Source organism: Vanessa atalanta, chromosome 2, assembly GCF_905147765.1.
Source record: "Vanessa atalanta chromosome 2, ilVanAtal1.2, whole genome shotgun sequence".
NCBI lineage: Eukaryota > Metazoa > Arthropoda > Insecta > Lepidoptera > Nymphalidae > Vanessa > Vanessa atalanta.
The window spans coordinates 6,426,608-6,450,129 of record NC_061872.1 but is presented as its reverse complement, the minus strand read 5'-3'; the positions used below and the strand labels follow the sequence as shown (position 1 = coordinate 6,450,129).

The 23,522-nt window shown below is 31.5% G+C and overlaps 2 protein-coding genes across 3 annotated transcripts; one reads left to right on the top strand and one right to left on the bottom strand.

Annotated features, from left to right (window-relative positions):
• Positions 1-390: 390 nt before the first annotated feature.
• Positions 391-9,103, bottom strand: LOC125069203 (flap endonuclease GEN). Its single transcript, XM_047678610.1, has 11 exons — positions 8,907-9,103; positions 8,716-8,810; positions 7,931-8,135; positions 7,652-7,741; positions 6,731-6,884; positions 5,981-6,113; positions 4,729-4,890; positions 3,079-3,247; positions 2,720-2,864; positions 1,383-1,460; positions 391-1,313 (listed from the first exon to the last, which is right to left on the bottom strand). The coding sequence occupies exons 1-11, from the start codon at positions 8,967-8,969 to the stop codon at positions 391-393; spliced, it is 2,217 nt and encodes a 738-aa protein (XP_047534566.1). The 5' UTR covers positions 8,970-9,103.
• Positions 9,104-9,971: 868 nt separating this feature from the next.
• LOC125072946 (methylcrotonoyl-CoA carboxylase subunit alpha, mitochondrial) lies at positions 9,972-21,534 on the top strand. 2 transcript variants are annotated; one of them, XM_047683592.1, is made up of 14 exons: positions 9,972-10,292; positions 10,389-10,569; positions 10,644-10,861; positions 11,246-11,393; positions 12,065-12,202; positions 12,581-12,676; positions 14,087-14,270; positions 14,807-14,997; positions 15,220-15,351; positions 15,710-15,880; positions 16,494-16,617; positions 18,537-18,730; positions 19,286-19,420; positions 20,489-21,534. In XM_047683592.1, exons 1-14 carry the CDS (start codon positions 10,261-10,263, stop codon positions 20,645-20,647), a joined length of 2,103 nt encoding a protein of 700 aa, XP_047539548.1. In that variant the 5' UTR covers positions 9,972-10,260; the 3' UTR covers positions 20,648-21,534. The 2 variants fall into 2 exon arrangements, with proteins under 2 accessions (XP_047539548.1, XP_047539541.1); XM_047683585.1 differs by having other exon boundaries at positions 10,365-10,569.
• The last annotated feature ends 1,988 nt before the right edge of the window (positions 21,535-23,522 follow it).

Genomic DNA, 23,522 nt, shown 5'->3' with positions numbered 1-23,522 from the left:
TCAGGTGTTAGATACCCTTTGCCGTTTTCTGTACACAACAACGTATCTTTATATTCATGAATAGTTGTCGCCCGCAACTCCGCTCGCAATTTATTGGTTGGTTCAAGTCTGTTAAAAAGTACCTATATCCTTCATTTGAATACATATTTGCTTCAAGCCAAATTTCACAAAATTGTGTTCACTGGTTTGGCCGAAAGAGCAAGAGACAGACAGAGTTAATTTCGCATCTAATATATTTGTATAGAAGTACATATAATTGGTTGAGATGTTAAAAGGTGAATGTGTACTAAACAGACTCACTTATGCATTTATATTGAGGATTAACAAGGATAAATAAAAATATGTCAACAATGTAAACTTTCAAAGCATTTTATTACTATATACTTACAACTATAGACAAACTTTTGGCAAACTATAATTTACGGTTGCATCACAGTCCAAATGTACTGAATTGTATTTATATTCGAGAGACATTTCGAAAGCATCACATTCATCGGTTATCTTATCGAAGAAATAACTCGTATTTACTTTTGAAATTGAGGATCTCTTGCTAATATTCATATTACGTTTTCTTACGGGACTACTTTTCGGAGTTGAACAATTTTGATGTAATCTATTGGCAAATATACTTTTTCTATTTATTTGTTTATTTTCGAAAATGAGTTTAACGAGATTACTATTAACTTTAGTTGTTGTTACTTTAGGTGCTCTAGAGACGATAGTATCTACAATATCTGATAAATCTATATCATTAACGTCTTCCGCGCTCATATCGAGAATACTTAGCAAATGTTTATCATCCGATATATTCTCCTTGTTATGATCGACATCTCCCAAAATATTATCCAAAGAGTTATTTGCAATGGCAATATTCGTAACGCTATTATTCAATGTCTCTGTTAGTTTCGACTTTCTTTTCTTAAGCGGTTTTAAATAACTATCAATTGTATTTTTTACTTTTGTTTTTGTACTGTTTTTCATTTTTCTCTTAAGTCTATTAACGCATACACTGACATGCGCTTTGCTACAGTTCAAATCTTTGTTCGTTAAGCTTAAATTTTTCATGGATTCATTGAGGTGAGACATTGCTATATCTTTAACTTGTTTCGGTTTTCTGTTGTATTTCCTCTTCGGTTTAACATTCTGATCAACATCTTCAGAATCTGGATCTTTCTTCTTTCTTCCTCTTGTCTTCTTCTCTTTCGGTGGCTTCTTGATAGACTCTTCATACTTTTCAACTAAATCTGGATAATAGCGTCGCATAAGATCTTGTCTTTCTATTGATGTCCATGGACCTTGTGTATCTTCACCTTCTGTAGACAATACAATAATTATAAAAAATAAAGTAATTTCTTAATATAAATAATAATTTATCTATTCACCTTCAAACTGGTCGTCCGGTATAAGAGCGTCATACTGTCCATCAATATCGGCCCACAAGACTTCGTAACTGGGAACTCCTGTAAAATAAAATATCATAAGCATAAACATGTATATGTATGTATACAACAACACGTTGATCGCAGGTTCATATCCAGACCAGCACCATTTGCTTTTCTTGTGATTTATGTGTCTTAATTCTGCGGTAAATGAAAAAATCGCTAATAATCCCGCATACCATGAATATTAAGATTACCACGACATATATTTACATCAAACAGTGGACCAACATAGATGAATGAACCTTCTACCTAAATAAAGATGATGCGTATGCATTTACTGGGTATTTATTTATAATTTAACTACTCTCTGTGCATACGATATTTTCCATGTCGTTTTAGTTACCCTTTTTACATTATTATATTTATTGGTACTCTGATCATATATAATATATATTAACACAAAATATATAACACAACATTTACTTTTAAACGTCCTGAACAAAAATCGTACTTGAATAATCTTTAAAAAAAAAATCGGGAATTCCTATTAATTAAACTCAGAGATTCGATCTAAATGTGACATTTCTTTTGGACTCATCGAAATTTGATTTACTGAAAGAAAACAATGCGCTATTAAGAAGCAGATTCTCGTTTAACAGTACAATTTATTAATTATTTATCTTGATAAATGAGTAAAAAAACATAACGTTCATTTCGTAATCGGTTAAAAACAAACAAGTATCAGTATGCCATTTGCGCAATATTGATCATGTGACCAGAATAGAGTTGGAGGGAACCCGATTATTCAAGTCCTGTTACACAATACGGAAATATACCGATATAATACAATTATGCTAAAACGGAACTACTGACGGAGATCGATAAGATAAAATTTAATGCAAAATATGTTACTGACTGAGGTTCCAACCACACGATTTGAATCCAATCAAATGAATATCAATTAACAAGATTTTCCAATTATCAAGTTGGAAAAAATAGTGACATACAAGATATAAGTTTTATTATACAGCATAGCTAGAAAAATGGTTAAGAAATAGTGCAAATATAGACTTTGTCATGAATATGGTAAATAAAAAAAAGACATGCATTCCGCGACTCTTTAACTGACCGAATTCTGGGGCTATCTACTGTAAAAATTTTACAGGAATAAAAGTGATGTGCAATAAATAATATACTAAAACTTATTTGACTACCTCAAAGGGATATTCCCGGATTATTTAAAATAAAATAAAACTCAATTACCGTATTCGTATCAGCAAAATTTTAGTATAGCAATATTCCGTAATTAAAACGACAATAATTTTATTAAAACGTACCTCGAGGATTTCTTTTTTTCTTAATTTCAATAGGTTTTATCGTTCTGCAAGTTACATATTCTTGAAGATGCCATTTTGTTAGTAACGGTAGAAATTTCTCGACACAGTATCTTTCGGACCAGTCCAATTTCTTGGACATAATTTTCTGAAAATGATTTACTCAGTTACATTTGGAAATTAAATAAGAAGTATCAAAATATAAAGTTGTACTTCTTTATATCTTAGTAATACATTGATTTGAATAATTCAAGGGCATATTAAGAACAAAGATAATACAATTAAAACTATAAATTGTTATTACTTTAAAAGTTATCCTCAACTTAATTACAAATGTTTCATAGTTTCAAACAATCGAATACCACAAATTGAATTAAACTCGGAGTTGGAATCTTCAAGCTGTCGAGATCTATATCTTCTGGTGTGGTATCCAGGAATTCCTTCATAACTTTCGGCTCAGGGAAAGGCATTCCAGACGACAGGGCACGGTTACGGAGCGATAGTTCACGTTTTACTTCCGCTACTTTGGACCTACAAACAATTAGTTTGAACTAAAATTTCTCGTTATCAGGCAATATATAATATTAACACCTTATTGCATAAAGCCTGGATTTGATTCGTTGATTTTTTAAAAAGAACTTATTGATTACAGAAACGCCATATGACTGGAAAGGCATGCTTTTAAACGTTCAGACGGCGTTTTGTAGCCGATAAGTATAAATAAATACATGAACGTCAAAATGTTATGCTAAAAAGAATGGTCATTATAAAAATGTGTGTCATATTTCTAATATATAAATTTGAACATCTTACACTCGACGAGCCGAGTCGGACGATGTTAGTTAGCGACTAATCACGTGAACCTTAATCGGAGCTCAACGTGAAAGTATTAACACATTTACAGCCTTTACAGCCAACATTTAGAAAAGACCAAACGAAACACCTAGAAACGTGAAATGATAAGCTAAGATGTGTTCGCAAAGCTTATTTAAAATATCGACTTTTATGACGGTTCGGATAAAATGCACAATTCGATTGAATAGCTCGCAAGGATTTGCAGAGACGAATCTATGCTAAGAAACTTATAGCGAGATAACCCTCGCAATGCTTCTTTGATGTGGGAAAGATGTGAATTTTATCGATATTTACGTAGACGGTGCTCATTTTTCCTGCGTGTTTAGTAAATACTTTTTCATTTTTAGGAAGTGTTTTATTAGACGATAGTGTTGCGTGTTATGTCGACATAATCGAGAACAATCTATGTTCAATCACGATATAGATCACTAGCAACCCGGCCGGGTGCAATTTATTAAAATATAAACTAATTTTATAAATATAATTTATACCCATAGCACTCAGGAATAATGAAGCTTTCTATCAATAACTTCCGGAGACTACCCGCTACATAAAACAAACAAAGAATATTTATAATATTATATTATATATATATTGTACAACCCTGTGATTTTTATGACCACCATACAAATCAATTTAGTTATTGCGATTTGGCGAAACACAGATTTACAGAAAAATTAAGATCGCCATTAAGCATTCTAATACCAATAAGTCACATATAACCACTTCAATCAGTCTGCGCGTTAATTTCAATTATTAAGGCAGGCATTTCATTTGATATTAATGTAATCAACCTTTTATTGCTGTGTTCCACATTGATGGGTGAACCAATGTTATAGACAAAGAACTGAACATATTTTTTATATCTGATGGTTGTATCGACATCCAAGGAACAGCTTACTATTCTTTCGATGCCTATATCGAAGGTCGGCTGTAACCACATACTACAGCTTGGATTTACATTTACCTAGTTACTAAGAAAAATCCACAGTGACTTCATATTATGTTTATTCATGGTCGTAAGTAAAAAAATATATATACACTAATCGATGTATGTAGAAATAGTAAAATACAACAATTCAGTTTGATTTTATCTCATACTCATAATAAAAAAGAGTACTAAAAGTTCACCAGTAATGTATATATTTTATACTAACTTGTGACCTACGTCCGTACAACCCCGATGAGTGACGCAAACGGGACAGCCGTTCTTGGCGTGCGTTCGTCCCACGTGCCCGCAGCGGTCGCAGCGGCCGGGCGCCGACGACCAACGGGTTTGCTCTTCGTAGTGTTGCGGGTCACTCACCCAGGATAATAATCTGTATGGAAAACGTGCTTCAAAATGCTTGCTAATTTTAATAAAACATTAGGTCTTACTGCCGTGTTTCACTAAGGCAATGACAATCGAAGTTTTAACAAGAATCATCCAATTATGTTGCGAAAGGGAATAGTCCCTGAAGTAATTCTAGAATATCTCAAAAAAAACTTAGTCGAGCGTGGCTGGCTCGGGTGACTTTTTTATAGTATAGGTACGATGACCAAATGTGCCACCTGATCGTAAGTGTTCAACTACCATTCATACCCAGAGCTGTAAGAACTATCAACCATTCCTTACATCGAAAAAGCGCCTCCTAAGGTAGGCGGCGCTTTGGGAGCTAAGATGTTAAGTCTCTTCTGCCTGTACTTACACTGGCTCTATATTTTTATTTTCTAACGTCAAACACCAATACTTAATGTTGCTGTTATTTTAGTATGTACAAGTACATATATGAGGATGGGTGCCATCCACTCATCATATATTTTAGTTAGTAAAGTTTACTATAATTGTTAACACTAGCACACTAGTATAAGCGAGTCCTTAATCTGAGTATTATTATTTAATCATAATTATTGAAGTGATTAATTTGTATCATTTTCTTTATTATATAACCAAATCTTCTTTTTATTATTATTTAATAGTTAAAAATGTAAATTATATAAATATATAACTTTATCAAAATAATATGCGTATGAAAGTAATTACAAAAAACATCATCGAAACGGAACTTAGAGCTTGGAGTTGTAAATTAATATAATTAATAATAAGTATTTTTTTCCATGTTACAAATATGACCAAAGCAATTTACTAGAATTTGATTTTATATACATATGAGTAACACGACTGATTTAATAACACAATCAACTATTTCGACACTCGTCTAAAGAGACTTCAAAATCTGATGTAGTTCTTGTTTGCAACAAAATTGAACCAAACTACTTTTAACTTAAAAACTCAAACCCACACACTTCAATAAAAAACTGCATACACAAATTGTACAGATTAAAATTTGGCATCTAGCTTTCAACTAACATAATGGTTTTTATTTTACTTTTAATTTAACATAAAATTATATCAAACAAAATAATTACCTGAATATGATCTGATCTTCAGGTACAGTATGAAGGAAAGCAACTGCAGTGGTAATTGACGAACCACAAGCTCCGACCCCATAATCACAACCGCACAACAGAGCAAGCGCCACCATTTTCTTACGACCAAAACCTTAACACAATTTTTTTTACAAATTATGCCAAAAAAATAACGCAAAGGGCCTTTACTTTCAACCTTAATTTTATGAGGACAGATATAGAAAAAAATTACAAACACAATTCATACCTATAATCGATACAGTGGCGTAGCTAGGTGGACAAGGGCCCCGGTGCATAGAAAAAGCAACGGGCCCTCACCCCCTCTTAAACTTATATTGCACTTCAAAATTATAGATAGGAATAAAAATAGGATACAGGATACATTGAGATGAACTTATCATTAGTAGGCTAAATCCATATGTCATCTCTATTCAAAGCTTAGGTTAGAGGGCCCCCTGAGCTCCGGGGCCCTGGTGCACTGCACCACCTGGCCCTACGATAGCTACGCCACTGAATCTATATAATATAACAAAAGCGAAATATAAGAAATTATATATAAACATAAACAACTTGGTTAATAATGTTTATTAAAACTTAAAAACATTCAATGAAATTGTAAAAGTAAATTGATATCATTTAAATCATCAAAAAATCGTGTGTCAACGTGAAAGTATCATCGAAAACCGGTTCCTTTTTAAAGTCGGTTAAAATTAACTACGCAAACAAATCATAAGAAAGATTTATATATACCATTACTGTTAAACATTTTCTCAGCGTCATAGCAATCGACTGAACCCTGCATCGCGCCGCCCCCCGCCGCGCTCGACACGCTGAAGTTACGATACACACGCTTAGCTCCGTACGCGAAACAGTCGGAATCCTGAGACACCACTGCGTCCACGAGCTGACAACCCAGTGTGAACATTAACGTCTATTACAAATATAAAGAAAATAAATCTTGATTTATTTCTTTATATTCATTCGAGATACGGTGATTCCGGTGATTCCTTCGTCTTCTATCGCCAACGATAGACTGGATCCTTACCCTTCAAAATGGAACACAATATTAATGCAAGACTTTTATTATCGCACATCTCATATTGTTGTGTTCCATTTGCTTGGTGATAGAAAATATGAAAAGTGGTTGGTACCTACTCACATGAGCTTTCATACGGCCCTACCACCAAGTACTTCAAATAACCTAATAAAAAAATACTACACAAACTCCAAAACAAAGATAATAAAGTCATGTTGTCAACTAAGTTATCCAATAACATAGTCTTAGATATAGACAGCGGGTTCAATTACTCAAATAAATATTGGATAAATAATAATATAAAATAGAAAAGCGAAGAGATGTTTTAGAGCTTATTTTAAATCAATTATTTGAAAATAAAAATCAAAGTGGAACTACTTCAATATAAGTTAATAAAAACGATTATTTAATAACCTAATTCAACAATAACCCACGCTTACCCTATCTTTTTCTTCTTATTAATAAAATCTACAAGTAATGAATTACCTACTAGCAGTCTTTTTACAAGCATATAATTTAAACACAGATAAAAACCCTCAAATTCATACCCAAAGGATGAATTAAGCACTTATGAAACAATGTTTATAAGTAAGGCCAATTAAAAATGGTAATTACAAAAAAAATTAAATACAAACACCTTTAGCATTCAGTCTTGCACAAGTAGCTTCAGCTTCCCCTCGTCCTTTAACACATCTCACGCCCATGCTCTTCAATAGGGTTTCACACTGAAACACAAGGACTCTTATAAAAGGAGTAAAAGTTATTATTAAAATATTATTACATAAATAAAGCAGTGAGTGTTAGTACACTGTACAATAAATATATTAAAAATATATATAAATACAATTAATTACATATTTATAGCAATTGAGTTTTTCTGAATATTATTAAAACAATTAATCTTAATTTATTACCTCTTTTAATACACCTTTAAATCTTTTTCTTGATACATTTGGAGCTTTGGCTTTAGCAGCATCAGACTTTGGTGCAGCACCTCGGAACTGTATAGCATTTCTGGCAGCCATAACATCTTGCTTTAGTTCTGGAGCTTCACCCTCGAGCACAAATACTGGACTTATGTCAGCAAGTAACAAGTAAACAGTTCTGAAGAATAGATTTCTGAAAAATGCTTTTCTCGTGATATGCTGATACTAGATAAGATAACAGTCTATAACAAATAGCTGTTTGCCAAACATCAAATAATTATATCAGATACAATGAATATTATTCAATAACATTATATATTATATTGAATAAATTGAAAATGAAAAATTATTAAAATTATTTTATCAAAATGTATAACCACATTTACAACCTTTGGCTATTCTTGTGAAATACATAGACAGGTTCTATATGACTTTGCATTACTTAAGCCACCACCGATAATAACTACCAAAACTTATTACAATGAATTAACTTTAGCTAGGTTCATTTTGAACAAATTCAGGCAAACCTTTCCAATGATACAATATTTACCGAAATAATCCCATTATATCATATAAATACACTGGAGACCAAATTTCCCTTATTCTCTTAATAATATAATGATGAAGGTCTTACCCAGAAATGGGAAATCTATGTTAGTGTAAGATATTAGATAATTTTAAACTCTCGACTAAACTCTACAATGGTCACTTGGTCAGTTATCTTTGACTAGAAATATATTCACAACTAAAAATATATAGGTGTTTATTATTACCTTAAATATAACTTGGGTTGTATATAATAATCGGTCACATTTTGACTATCACAAACCCATCCTGATAAATCGACAGCAACAGTTTCTCCACGAATCTATATAGGCAAACAGAAAATTGGAGATAAAATAATTAAATACCGAATAATAAATAAAATGGAACAATAATTTATGAATTATAATAAGTCGTTTACTTCGTGTAAAGATTTCTTCTCGCTGAAGGGTGTCAAAACTGTCCATAAACCTTTTATGCCCATTATAAAGATAATAAATAATACTTTTAAGTTAACTAGCTACTTTGTACACATACAATTATTTTTATATTATATATTAATAACATTAATAACATTATTCTTAATGGTGACAATTTCAAATTTAACGTTTAACTTCAATGTCTTCGAAGACTGATACAAATGCCAAATACATAGCAATAGCTTACTTAATGAAAATCTATGACATTGACGTATCTAATTCTAGACATTTGTTGTCTCTTTGGAAAACGAAAAACATTAATTTACACAGCCTAATTAAAAACTATTTTTGTAAAAAATCGCTGTTACAAATCAAACGAGATCAATAATAAATTTATGTTATTCAAGAGGATGTTTAATATATACATATTGTGGTCAAGAAAAAAAGAAGTAGTACTCGAAAATTTTAACTTTCAATTCTCAATGAAGTCGGGACTTTTATTAAGATTCTATTTTACTGTGTATTTTGCAATAAGTCATACACCAATTGTAACTTAAGAATTAATAACAAGCGTTTGGTCTGTAATCGCCGACAACAACTAGAAAAAAATATCACAGTAAATTATCTATCTCTGGGTTTAATTATGCATTCTTGAATAGGCATAATTTAGATCAAGACCTTTCCAGCGATTATTATCAAACAAAAAAAATCACTTTTTACCATATAAATAGGCTGGAGATAATGTTTACCTTTTTATTTTCTTTTTCAGGCGATCTGACTATGCTAGAATATGCAACATATATACATGCAAGTTATAGATTATTATTAATAGGTTTTTATTAATAATAATAATACATAAAAAAAAACGTATGGGCAGGCCTCGAAATACCACTTAGCATGATTGCGAGGATCATAGCAAATGTACTCATATTCAGTCCAATGTTATATTGCAGGACCTATCATTTGACATTTGATTAAAAAAAATCTGATGATGAAGCTGTGTATTGCATTACTTTCGCCTTTTCTTGTAAAGTGACGTCACACAAATACATGACATTGACACTTGACTTAAATTTGAAACAAATAAACAACTATTATTAAATATTTCGTTCATTATCATTACCAAATGTTATTCTTGAATTAATTATAAGATAAGGAATACGATTATTACCATGTATGACGATAAGGTAGTAATTGTACGCACAGATTATATACATACACATGTAGATGTACATTTTTATCGAAATAATTCGCTGCATTACATCGGTGAAGAGGCTCGGCAACCAAAAACTCTTATCTTCCTTCCCACATAACGATAACGTTAATTCTGCTCGTTTTAATTAATAATTAGACAAAATGTCATATTTAAATAAATTAAATAGGATTTGGTAAGTTATATATTATTATTATTATTTTCATTAATTTAGAAAATCATTATATTTTTAATTATTGTTCTACAGCTCAACTCTAAATCTTCCATATAGTGTAAGGTTTAACCATGCGAAGCAGCTCAAATCAGATATACAATGGAGGCAAATTGATAAAGTATTGATAGCCAATAGAGGTGAAATAGCATGTAGGGTTATGAGAACAGCTAAGAAATTAGGCATAAGAACAGTAGCAGTGTACTCAGACGCTGATAAACATGCAATGCATGTTGAAATGGTACGGTTTTACTACTTACTCATTTAATAATTTACTTGAAAAAAGTGTAATCTATATTTAAAAGAAAATTTCAGGCTGATGAAGCATATAATATTGGACCGGCACCATCCTCTCAGAGTTATTTAAATGCAGCAAAGATTATAGAAGTAGCCAAAAAGTCTAATAGTCAAGCCATTCATCCAGGGTATGGATTTCTCTCAGAAAATGTTGAGTTTTGTGAAAAGTGTGCAAATGAAAATGTCATCTTTATTGGTCCTCCAACTTCAGCAATAAGAGACATGGGTATTAAAAGGTATTATCCTACATTTTTATTATTATTATTATTTAAGCCTCATTTAGTCATAATAAGAATATTTGTTTTTTTTTTTTACTACATAGCAATACTTAAATTGCTTGGTCCTGGTTTGAATGGCGAGTAAGCAAATGTAATTATAGGCACACGGGACATAAGACCTTAATTCCTTGGGTTGGTGGAACAAAAATAAAATGTTTGGTTAATATTTCTTACATGGCAATGTTTACATGCAATGGTTCCCATTTATTATTAGGTGATCTATGTGCCAATTTGCCAATCTATATTAAATTGAAAAAAAGAAACAAAGGAAATTCTTTTAATTAGGTGCCGAAATAATGGAACTCATAGGTAACAACTAACAAGTATTTTTTTAAATTGTAGCACATCAAAAGCTATCATGTCTAGTGCAGGTGTGCCCATAGTAAAAGGATACCATGGAGAGGACCAAAGCATTGAAAAATTACAGGACGAAGCAAAAAAAATTGGCTTTCCATTAATGATTAAAGCCGTTCGAGGTGGTGGAGGCAAGGTAACATTTTTTTTAATAAATCAATTACAGTAAATGACAGCATATGGGTCTCATTTGTAATTATGGTTTATAAATTTAAAATCTATGCTTTGGTATAAATCTTTTGTAAATAATCAAGTTAATCTTCCCAGTACAATTACATTATAATTTTGATTCATTGGTGTAATAAAATTAAATTTGTGTTTAATTCTAACACCTAAGTATGTGTTACTCCGCCTTAAACTGGGAAAATATATATTGACTATTCTGTTTGCTTGTGCAATTGGAAATTATAAAAAATGGTAAAATGCTGGGGGCTAATTCTACTAATTTATAACTGTTATGGTATAAAAATTACTTAAAATTCAATTGCTACAAAGTGATAATTTATTAGTAGATATAGTCCCTTATATGATTAGACTAATCAACTTTGCATTAGATAATCTGTTTATTGAAGTAGATTATTTCAGACAACAACTTTAAAACAGTAGTCAATTTGGAAAACTTTAGACTAAGCTAAAGGTTTACTTATCACATATATAGATCAAATTGAACCCAGAAACAAGCACTATTTATCTCAAATAACTAATCAGATCACTTAGATACTGTTCGTCAGGCTTAGATTTAATTGCCTATCTTTAAAAAAAGAAATAGATTAAAAATACCCATACAATTATAAATTATATTTACAGGGTATGAGAATCGCTATGACTGAATCTGATTTCTTATCGCAACTGGAGTCTGCGAAGAGAGAATCTCTTAAATCCTTTGGTGATGATAATATGCTTTTAGAACAATATATCACTGATCCCAGACATGTAGAAGTACAGGTAATCTATACAAATATCTATTATAAATAATATGTGTATGTAACATCACGGTTTATATTATTGGTAACATTTGTAACCTCTCTTATGTTATCTGACTTTTTTCAGTGTAACAACACTAATCCTCTAAACTGAATTATTTGTATATCTAGATAGAGTGTCGCTCTACAAAAGAACTAAAACAAATTAGCCAACTTTGTTATACTACTTTACTAGTGTGCGTGACCCACAGTTTGAGAAAGCTTTGACAGTCTATCTAGACATATAAATAATAAAAGCCTCTAAACTAATAAGTACTGTTTAGCAGAAAATTGTTTCGTTGATAATATAAACATATTAATTAATTTATTTAAGTTTTTATATTGAATTTAAAACTTACAGGTGTTTGCCGATATGCACGGCAATGCAGTTCATTTATTTGAGAGAGATTGTTCTGTACAGAGACGGCATCAGAAAATTATTGAAGAAGCACCAGCGGTATGTTCATTTTCCATTGTTTTGTTCTTAAATTAAGCATCAGTGTAACTTCAAGCACAAGGGACATAACATCTTGGTACCTAAGGCATTCGGCGCATTGCCGATGCTAGGAATGTTTAATATTTCTGAAAGCACCAATGTCCATGGGCGGTGGTGACCTCTATCAGGTAGCCCGTTGGCTTATTCAATTACCTATTATCTAGTGCTTATTTTATTTAGCATTCCAAAATACTACAATTTGAGGAACTCTTCTCATTACATTGTAAAGATGAGATTTTGGCAGTTGAAGAATATGTTTTTCCTTTTCAACGAAATGTATTTTTTAAATTATATATATATGAGAATATATAATATATATAATGAAAAAATACGAACAAAATATCGCGTGACCACAAAACCCACTTGAAAGATTCAAGAATCTTTGTGACTTCATTACGTCATAATAATATTAATGCGATGATGATTAGAATAAAAAGCAAAAAATATAAACGAAATCACAAGAAACAGCTGTTGCCGACAAATATCAAAATTAGTTGAGACATAAAACTGAAAAAAAAATAGTGTTGCCATTTTAAACTCTGATGATTTGCGTCATAATACTAATCCGCAATAACTTCAATACGCGACCGAGCGACGTTAAATTTTCGTAAACAATATGATATTATGTTTGTTATTGTATTTCCTCGGTTACGTGCGTCTATATCATTGAGGTAAACAACCTCATAATAACTGCGAGTTAACATTGATATATCTTGTAAACTATGCTTACGTAGCTTTGAAGCCTATAAACTATTTGAAGTAAACATATCTCACCCGGATGTATTGATAACTTCAGTAAAGTTTGTTGTGTTTATATAATGTTCAAGTCAGTGTAACTATATTCATAAAGAAATTAACATCATAATATGCTTGACAGCACATTGACCCTGTAACGAATCAAAGACCAGAAGCCACAAGCATTTTTTTTTTGTATAATTTCCTTATCCAATTTAGAATCAACCGAACAACAAATAAAAATAAAATAAAACAAAGTAAGTTACTCGTTTATAATAATTTTATTAGGATACATGTTATGATATTCCCATAATAAGGTTTTGAGAATGGATGTGGATGAATATAGAGGTAGGGGACGACCCAAGAAACGATGGATGGATTGTGTGAAAGACGATATGGTTAGAAATAATGTTACTTGAGAGATGACGTCTGACAGAGAAGTATGGAAGAAGAAGACATGCTGCCCCGACCCCAAGTAAAATTGGGATAAGGGCAGGAGGATGATGACATGTTATAATATTCCCAGCAGTAAAGACATTTACAGAGTGCTGCTTTATTTATTCGTTACTATATAATCACTTACTATTCTGATATAAGTAATAATAAAACATACATAAAAAATATATAATTTCCCAGCCCGATATTTCCGAAGAAACTCGTAAAGCCCTTGGCGAGGCAGCCGTGCGTGCTGCTAAAGCAGTCGGCTACGTCGGCGCCGGCACCGTTGAATTCATTCTACACCGAGTGACGCATGACTTTCATTTCATGGAGATGAATACGCGATTGCAAGTGGAACACCCCATTACGGAAATGATAACAGGTACTTATGCGAGTAGGCGTTCTGCCAAATACACAAACATCAAATATAAATCCTTGTTTTTATGGACTAGAAACTCTAACAGGCGTACGATACCATCGTTATGAAAAATTAGATCGACGGCTTAGGAGAACTATTAACGTCTGTACACACAAACATTCATTTTTATTTATCCAGATGAAAGAAGATTATTCATTGATTGTAATAGTGTAAATACAAACTGAAAGTTTTACAATTTGGCTTTCTCTTGTATTTTCATCAATAGCAAAAGAAAAAAATCGAATTAATTTATTCAATTATAAAGGCGCGCTCCTCCGCGTTAAATTGCCAAATTTTAAATAAAATTATCTTTATAAGTATAAGTATAATTCCTATGTTTTTTTTTACTGTCTTTACTCTTAATCGTCTCAAGCACACTAGGACATCTTGTAAGTACGAGCGCCATTCACTCATGCACGCCGATAAACGATAATAATTAATCGAAAAACAATAGTTTATATATATAAACTACTATGACTTTTTCTTATATAAACTTTTAGGTACAGACTTAGTAGAATGGCAATTGCGGATAGCAGCTGGTGAACCACTCCCAGTGACTCAAGAGGACATAGTCCGTCGCGGTCACGCTGTGGAGTGCAGGATATACGCGGAAGAACCACGGGCAGGATTCCTGCCACGAGCTGGAACTCTACACAGGCTTACCCAACCTACAACAGAAGAAAACGTGCGAGTAAGTACACCTTACAATGCTTAAAAATACACACACATAAAAAACCATTGGTTTTGATCATTTTTCATGATAAAACATTTCTAGAAGACAAACAGACACAGTTAAAAAGATTTTAACTGTGCTCGTTTGCCCTTCCTTTCTTGTATTTTATAAGTTTTTAAATTTAGTAGCTATTTTGATTTTGTTAAGAAACTCAGAAACCTTTTGTGACTATTCTTATAGGTCGAAACTGGAGTCAGAGAGGGCCAAGAAGTGTCTGTTCACTATGACCCCATGATTGCTAAACTGGTCGTATGGGGCAGGGATCGTAATGAAGCGCTTCTTAAAACTAGACGAAAACTTTCCGAATACCAAGTAAGTTTAAATTATTAAAATATTTTCTTTGTAATACTTATCAACTGTTTCCTGAAATATATATTAAAACAATAACTTTTTTAAGTAAATCCAATAGATCGATAATTACAGGTGCGTTTCAGGAGCAGTCTCCGTATATATGCAGGCAATAGATACATAATTGTATAAATCTTTATCTAAAAATAATTTAACCGATCAATCCGTGACTTGATGACCGTGAAATGACTTCAGTGTTAATAAGTCACACAAGCTTACCTTAATAATATTCCCCTTGTTTGTTTTCTGTGAAAATGATTTTTTCCACGAATATTTATGTAGAAAGTGTACTACCTCCATTAATCGATGTATCGTAACGTAGGTAGCGGGCTTGGAGACGAACGTGAACTTCCTGCTGCGCCTGAGCGGGGCGGGCGCGTTCGTAGCGGGCGACGTGCACACGGCGTTCATCCCGCAGCACGAAGCGGAGCTGTTCCCGCCGACCGACTCGCAACTCGGCGACGAACGAGCCATACAAGCTGCACTGGGACATGTAATTATAATTCATATTCATACATATTATAGACAGTATTATATCAATATTTATTCTGTAGATACTATATGGATATGTATGTATATGTTTTTTTTATGTAGTTTTATATAAGTATATGCATATATTGTTTTATATTGTTAATTAACTTTTAATTAATTTTTAATTACCGCCTTCATGGTTTTTTCTGTTTGACCTAAAGGTTGACTGGCAGAGAATGCCTTCAGGCATTAAGTCCGCCTTTTGTCCCATTAACTCTATGGTGGTCAATAAAGCATTTAAATAAACATATATATATATATATTTATTATGTGACTTATTTTATTAAATTAAATCAGTACAAACTATATTGTTTCGAAGTATTATACAAAATTTATTAAATGATAAAGTAATTTTGGCTTTACTTCTCGTATTCATAAAAAATTACTCGTTAGATACAAAATAAAATGATTCCTACATATTTTTAAAGCGAATAAATAAGAAAAGCTAAAGTTTACTAAAGTAGAAAATTCAATTACGGTTCATATTACGTAGCTAACAAATTTCATCTAAAAATAACTAAGTTAATAACTCCTTAATTATAATAATTATTAATCAATATAACTTTTGTTTTTAGTTAATAAAATCTCAGACCGATGTTTCTTCAAATGACTCATGGAAAGGAATCTCAGTAACTCCAAATGCATGGAGACCGAATTATAACCTACAAAAGACGGTGCATTTGAAGTTTGATGAGACTGGTAAGTTTTATTTTATAATTAATTCTGGGGTTGGTATGAAAAAATAAACATATTCAGGCAGTCCTCGACTTTTGACACTATTCCTCAAGCATACGTCAATTGTTTCGATTTCCGGCATAGGAGAATTCACTTGTCGCGAGGTCAATGTCATAGCCAGAAGAAAAAAACGATGCCATCTTATATGTTTCGACTTACGTCGTTTCGAATTACGTCGCGTATTTCTAGAACCTAATATACCGTAACTGCCTGTATTGTTTTTGTAGCATAGGTCTGAGTAATGGACCACCTATGGACCATGTAGTCACAACAGACCATAGACATTGGCGCCGTAATTTTTTTTACCTAATTATCTATATATCATGAGAACTGAGATATCTCTTGTGCCTGTAGTTACACCGGCTCACTCATCCTTCAAACTAGAACACGACAATCCTAAGTATTGCTGTTTGGGGGTAGAATATCTTATGAGTGGGTGGTACATATCCAGACGGACTTGCACAAAGTCCTACCTCCAAGTTATATCCCCATACATCCTCCTTATTATAAATTCTTTGCTTTATACTTTTAATCGTGTTAAAACATTCTTTTTGGCTCTTTTGAGTTAAATACAGTTTCAATATTTACTTCTCCATTGTGAAGTTCGCGTTTCCATTTCTAGTCCTGAACACTTTCTGAATTTTGAATCCAAATCCTTATAGTATAATATTGACTTAATAAAAAAATTTTTCTAGTCAATTCGTATTCTACATTAGTTTCCAATGGATCTAAATTACCGTAAAATGATGTTTAATGTGTACTAAGAACACATTAATTATCCGATAATAACCATTCCTGGAATACTAATATGTATTTTTAGTTTTTGTTTTGATTTTAAAACTACGACATCCTTGAATAATCCTTACGTTTGATACGATGTATATTGTTTACCTATGGCGGTAGGTTGCTCTATATACAATTGGTCTTTTATAATTTTGTGTAGACACTCTCATTAACTTATATACTACTACTATAATTAAATTATAAAATAATACTAATCACTTACGACGGGCGCGAACCCTACGTTGATTTGAGCGTTTTATTTAAATAAACTTAAAAAAAATATCTAATTAGAATTTTTTTGCTGTCGTTACTCTTAATCGTCTCACGCACAATATACTTTGTGCAACGAGTTATTCGCTGATTGACAGATGGAACTAGTGATTACAACGTAACAAGTTGATAAGAGCTTCGGTTATTTGCACTATTTGATATGTAGTATCGATTATCGATTTATGTCGTTACTAAAAAAATCTTTGTTTTGTTGGCGGTTTCTATGTTTATTATAATTAAATTTAAAAAATGGCTTTAAATTCTTCCCTGTTTGTGGTATCAATTATGTAATATAGAATATATAGATAAATATATAGACCATTAAAATATAATTTTATGAAAGTAATATGGACGAAAGTATTGAGTATTTATGTGAGTATTTTCAATAATTCTTGAGCCTTAGGTTTTAAAAAAAAACGGACAATAGTTTTGCATTTAGCAAGCTGCAAGGCGTAGATCGGTAAACTTGTTTTAAATACAAGTTTATTGTACAAATTGTGGGCCGAGATTAATAGAATGTTTTTGTAAAATATAACGCTGCGGAATAGTAGGTACATATCACGTCTCTCATAATGTATCTCACAAATTACGATGTGATAGTTGTAATAATAAGGTTACTAATTAGAATAGTATTCACTTATAACACAAGTGCTTTAGCTACTTACATTGGGATCAGAGTAATGTATGTGATGTTGTCCAATATTTACTTACCGTCTATCTAGAATCAAACCAATGTTTAACAAATGTTAACTTATTTCTTACCGTAGTTATTTCCGCCTGGCTTCTGCGACTCCGATCCATAATTTATACAAATATTTGTTTAATTTCAGACATAAATGTAACGGTTAAGTTTGAAAGCACTCCGAATACATATCTAGTGAAAGTAAACGACGGACAATTCATACCGGTTGAGGCGCACGTACAGACAACAGAACAAGGTCTCAGATTGATCACCAAAATTGGTGACAAAACGAGCAACGTCGGTTTGTTGACCCACGAGAACGAAGTACATGTTTATGATGAGGTAAAAACAAATATTTTTATTTGTATTTATTTTCCTGCCTAAAAATCTGTATAAAACGACCGTAATTAAAGATAAAAGATTTAGTCTTGCATCATAACATTTTTTGTGACTAATTTGTGTTTTTAATTGCGTTAAAGTAAAATATTTTTAAAATTTTATATACAAAATTTCAGTGTTTTGTGTTCGTAATTCTTTTCCTCCGAAACGATTTTGATGTTTTTTTTTTATACGTCTTGTTCTTTGGTTATATATATATATTTTTATTTTTTTTTATTTCTCGTTTAAAAATATCATATATTTATATTTCAGCCTCCCAGCATCTCTCAGTAATTTTACTCAGTAATCGCGACTTAATAATATCTCATTTTTCAATGAATATCTTTATTTGACGACCAGTTAGTTTCAGAAAACACTCTAACTCATATATGAATGATATATATATATATATATATAAGGTTATATACTCAGGTTGTTTTTAGCAATTAAATTTCAATGAACATGAAAAAGTATCTATATTAAAATCTAATTAATAATTAAATAATCTTTTGCTTATAGAATGGTCAAACAGTAGTGAATCTACCACGTCCGAAGTATCAAGCACTAGCAGCAGACGCGACCGCTTCGGCGGACAGCGCTTGCTCTCCGACTCCCGGTGTCCTTGAGAGGGTATTGGTTAATAAAGGCGACAAGGTACGATTCTCTATAGAGCCACTACACATTAATTCCCGTACAACGGTTGTGGTTACACATTGCTTTGTCTTCTTCTTTCAAATGTCAAATCACTGATGACAGAAAGAAATCGACGTAAAACTTTTCACCCGCCATACAATTATTCTTCAACATTATATTGCGTGTTGATATTAGTAACGTATGAGTTAAATTTTAGAGGTTTTTTTCTTTTCTCATGGGATTGAGTGCTCAGAGTTTTATTTTTCCTTAGGATATAATGTTTGGAACTTATTGGTAACATAATTAAGTATATATATTCCTCGCGAATGTGCTACAACTGCTTAAGTAACGAGTATTGAATGAAACTTTATGCAGCTACGTCTTACTTTATATTAGTTTTGTAATATTTATGTTATTTCATGTAATCAAAAACTGCGTGCGAAGTTACACTTCTTTGGTGTAATTTAAAATAGATTTTAATTATATGCAAATAATAAATAACGTTAAAATAATAATAGATTACATATTAATAATACTATTTAATGAAATAAATGTAAATTCTTCTTTTTTTCATCACTACTCTAACACTCCCTCACAGAGTCAAAGGAGTCATTCACACAGTCATTTAAATTTGTAAATTAAACATTGTAAAATAAGCTGTAACCTACAAATAGTACAAGACATGATACATGGTGGCAAATGTAAAAACAATTAAACTTACCGAATATATTTAGCTCGCCTTTTTTCGCTATAGTAAGTGTCAAGTTGTTTATTTGGAGCACGCAATTGTCGGTTTTGCGAGTAACTTCAACACGTAGTTTTCATTTCACCTGTGCACGCACTTGATAAAAATCACTCTCATCACTTTTTCATAACGCACTAAAAGAAGTATAACTTCAAATTATATGAATTTAAAAGTTATGGTTGAATAAAGAAAATCTATAAGTATATACATGAATCCTGTCGTCGTGTAAAAAATAAGGCAGGAATGTCAATAATTAAATTAATGTTATTAACAATATTTTAAATTCATTTTAGAAATATTCTTCAAAGTAATAAGATGATGATTTCTGTTACAAATGCTTAAAGGTGGTAAAGGGGCAGCCATTGTTCGTGGTGATCGCTATGAAGATGGAGTACGTGGTGCGGTCACCGAGAGATGGCGTCGTAGCTGACATTGCCAGCTTGAAGCAAGGAGACGCCGTAGGGAAGGGCGCACAAGTGGTTCTACTACAAGGAGAAAATTAAAGTTTTTGTTTATAAAAACAATTATCGTACAAAATTCAAGTAACAGAAATTCAATTGTATATGTGGTCGTTTCTTACAAGTAATATTTTACAAACTATTTAAAGTGTAAGCGTTTATCGGTATTTGGAAAGGAAATAGAAGACAATTTAATATTGTAAATGCTATTTTTAAAATGTTTTATACAGTAGTACCTCTATAAGTCGAACATCAAGGGAGACGCCAAAAAATTCGAGTTACAGAGTTTTCGACTTATAGAGAATTTCGCCTTAGGCAGATTTTGATTCGACATAAAGAGGTTGAGATTCATTCTTATCAGTTTTGACTTAGAGAGGTAATATGGCATTAATAAAAGTCGGTAATTTTTTTTTTTACTTTATGTAATTCATTTATTCAAACTAATTCTGACAATATTCACTGCAAATGACTTGTGCTTCGCTAAAATTCAAATGAAATCAAAACTAATAAAATGCAACAGCTGACACCAAGCAAGCAAACACGTGTTAACGTTAGTCATAAATTCATGGTTATTCTATTCATTGTATACTCCTCCAAATTGGTTTCTAAAAACAATTATGTGCTTACACTGTCGGCGAATTCTTAAAGTCGGTAACTTATGTTTTTTTTTCGAACTAAAGAGGTAATAAATCAAATAATGGAGTTGTAAAGGTTGTAAAATAAAACATTGCTATATTCGAGATATAGAGGTAAAATTTAATTTTCGAGTTATAGAGGGAAAAAATAGTTTGGAGGGACTTACTGATTATTTCGACTAATAGAGGGTTGAGATTTCGAGTAATGGAGGTTTTCAACTTATCGAGGTTTGACTTAACGAGGTTCTCCTGTATATATTTTCATAACATTTAAAATAAATCTTTAAATAATATTTGAATACCTCTTATGCAATTGTAAAAAATATTTACGTTAAATTCAATATATGTATTTATATTGTTGGTTATGTTTTTGTATTTAAATTTTATACTCATACTTTTAATAATTAATATATGGTAACAATAGTTTTTTTTTTTTAAATAAATGCTATTTGAATAATTTATGTTTAATGATGCCCTTATTACGTAAGAAAATATATTAACCCTTTATAATATCTAATAATGACCACAGATAAGGTCGTTTTTTTTCAGAAAAAATTATAACACGATTAAAAATCATATAAATAATTACTATATGTATAGGCTGTTCCAATCTAAGTAGGAATAAAGATAAACAATCTTAGATTTACGTATTTTATTTAATTCGTTTTACTAATAGCTCAGCTATATTGTGCACTACACCAGAGTTAATTATATATTAATAGCGTAAGCCGATTTTTATTCCAGTTATTATTGAATGATAGCTGCGCTTAAAATATCTGTTATGGTCTCATTTTGAAGAGTTCCAGCCGTATATGTGCAAAAATAAAATAGGATTCTTAATTTAAATATACTAAGTTGTTACAATTTAATAAAGAATTAATTTTACAGTGCGGAAAAAAGTTACTGTCCGGAAAAACTTGAACAACATTGAAGTAAATTGTTATCGACAAACTCCAATTGTAATTAAATTAATCTATACTATTTGATATTAAAAAAAATCATTTAAACAAGGTTTCATAATTTTTGCGCCTATGTAAATAAGTTACTTGCAGTTTACGATGAAATAAAATCAAAACAAAACTGTCATTAGATTTGAAATACCTATAGAGTTTTTGAATAAATGCGAAACTTCGCAGGTGACCCACTCAGTCAGTAATGAATGTCATAGATTATTCAGGCTCTCGACCAATGATATCGCGTCAATTCGCTGTCAAATGTTGTTTATTTTGCTTTTGTCTTCTTGTGGTTCGAATAGACTATCGTTCTTGTATCTATATTATTTGACAGTACTCCAGAAGGCTATGTTAGTGTAGGGTGCCACTGGACTCTATGGTATTAGACAGTAAGAATTATACACAAATTTAATTTAATAACTACTCGTATCATTGTTTTAAGAATTTGTCAACAGAAAAACGAAATATAATCTTACTTAGCCCGACCCGTGGTTGGCTCTTAAAGCTTCTCAACCAAACCATAGCCGAAACTAAAGAGACAATAGCCAGTATAAGAACTACTTATTTTTTACGTAGTATGCAAATGAATGTACCGAGAACATAGATCCAAAATAAAGTCACAATAGATACTTAGGTAATAACAGAAGAAGAGATAAAAAATAATCGTAGAAAAAAAAATGCCGGCGTATTTTTCAAAGGTTTATTTTTTAAACAATATGCTAAAAAATATGTATCCTCTAAGTGTTCAGTAGGAACCGAAAAATACCGAGCAGGTACCTGATTGAACGTTAGTAATAAAAAAGCAGATATAAACTTAAACTCCTTTCTTTATAATTTGTTGAGAATACCCAGGGCTGTGACGCAGCGAATTTCCTTAAACTTAAACCCGTTCAAGACAAATACAATTAAGCGATTTAATGACAACTATTTTAATACTTATATGGCAAATAAAAAGTGACGTTGAATTTCATAGTACAACCGCACAGAAAAACTTATTATTTATTTGATTATAAAAACTTTCTCAATATTATGTAGGTAGATATTAATTATAAGAACATTATCTCGTGTTCGATATCTTCGCTGCAGCTTAATGCTAGACAGTAAGTCCTTGCTTCTTTGTTCATCGTCATATTTGCAAGAGGGAGACAGCTATCTTTCTTACACTTCTTACAATTAGATAAGAAGATTAGTACCTACAATATATTATGATTATATATAACTTTCTTAGACAATTGGTTAAACAAAACAAATCAGACAAAAAGATATTCGATTTAGAAAGTGTTCTGTTCATTTATGCCTACGAAGCCATAAAATATTTTTCATTGTTCCATT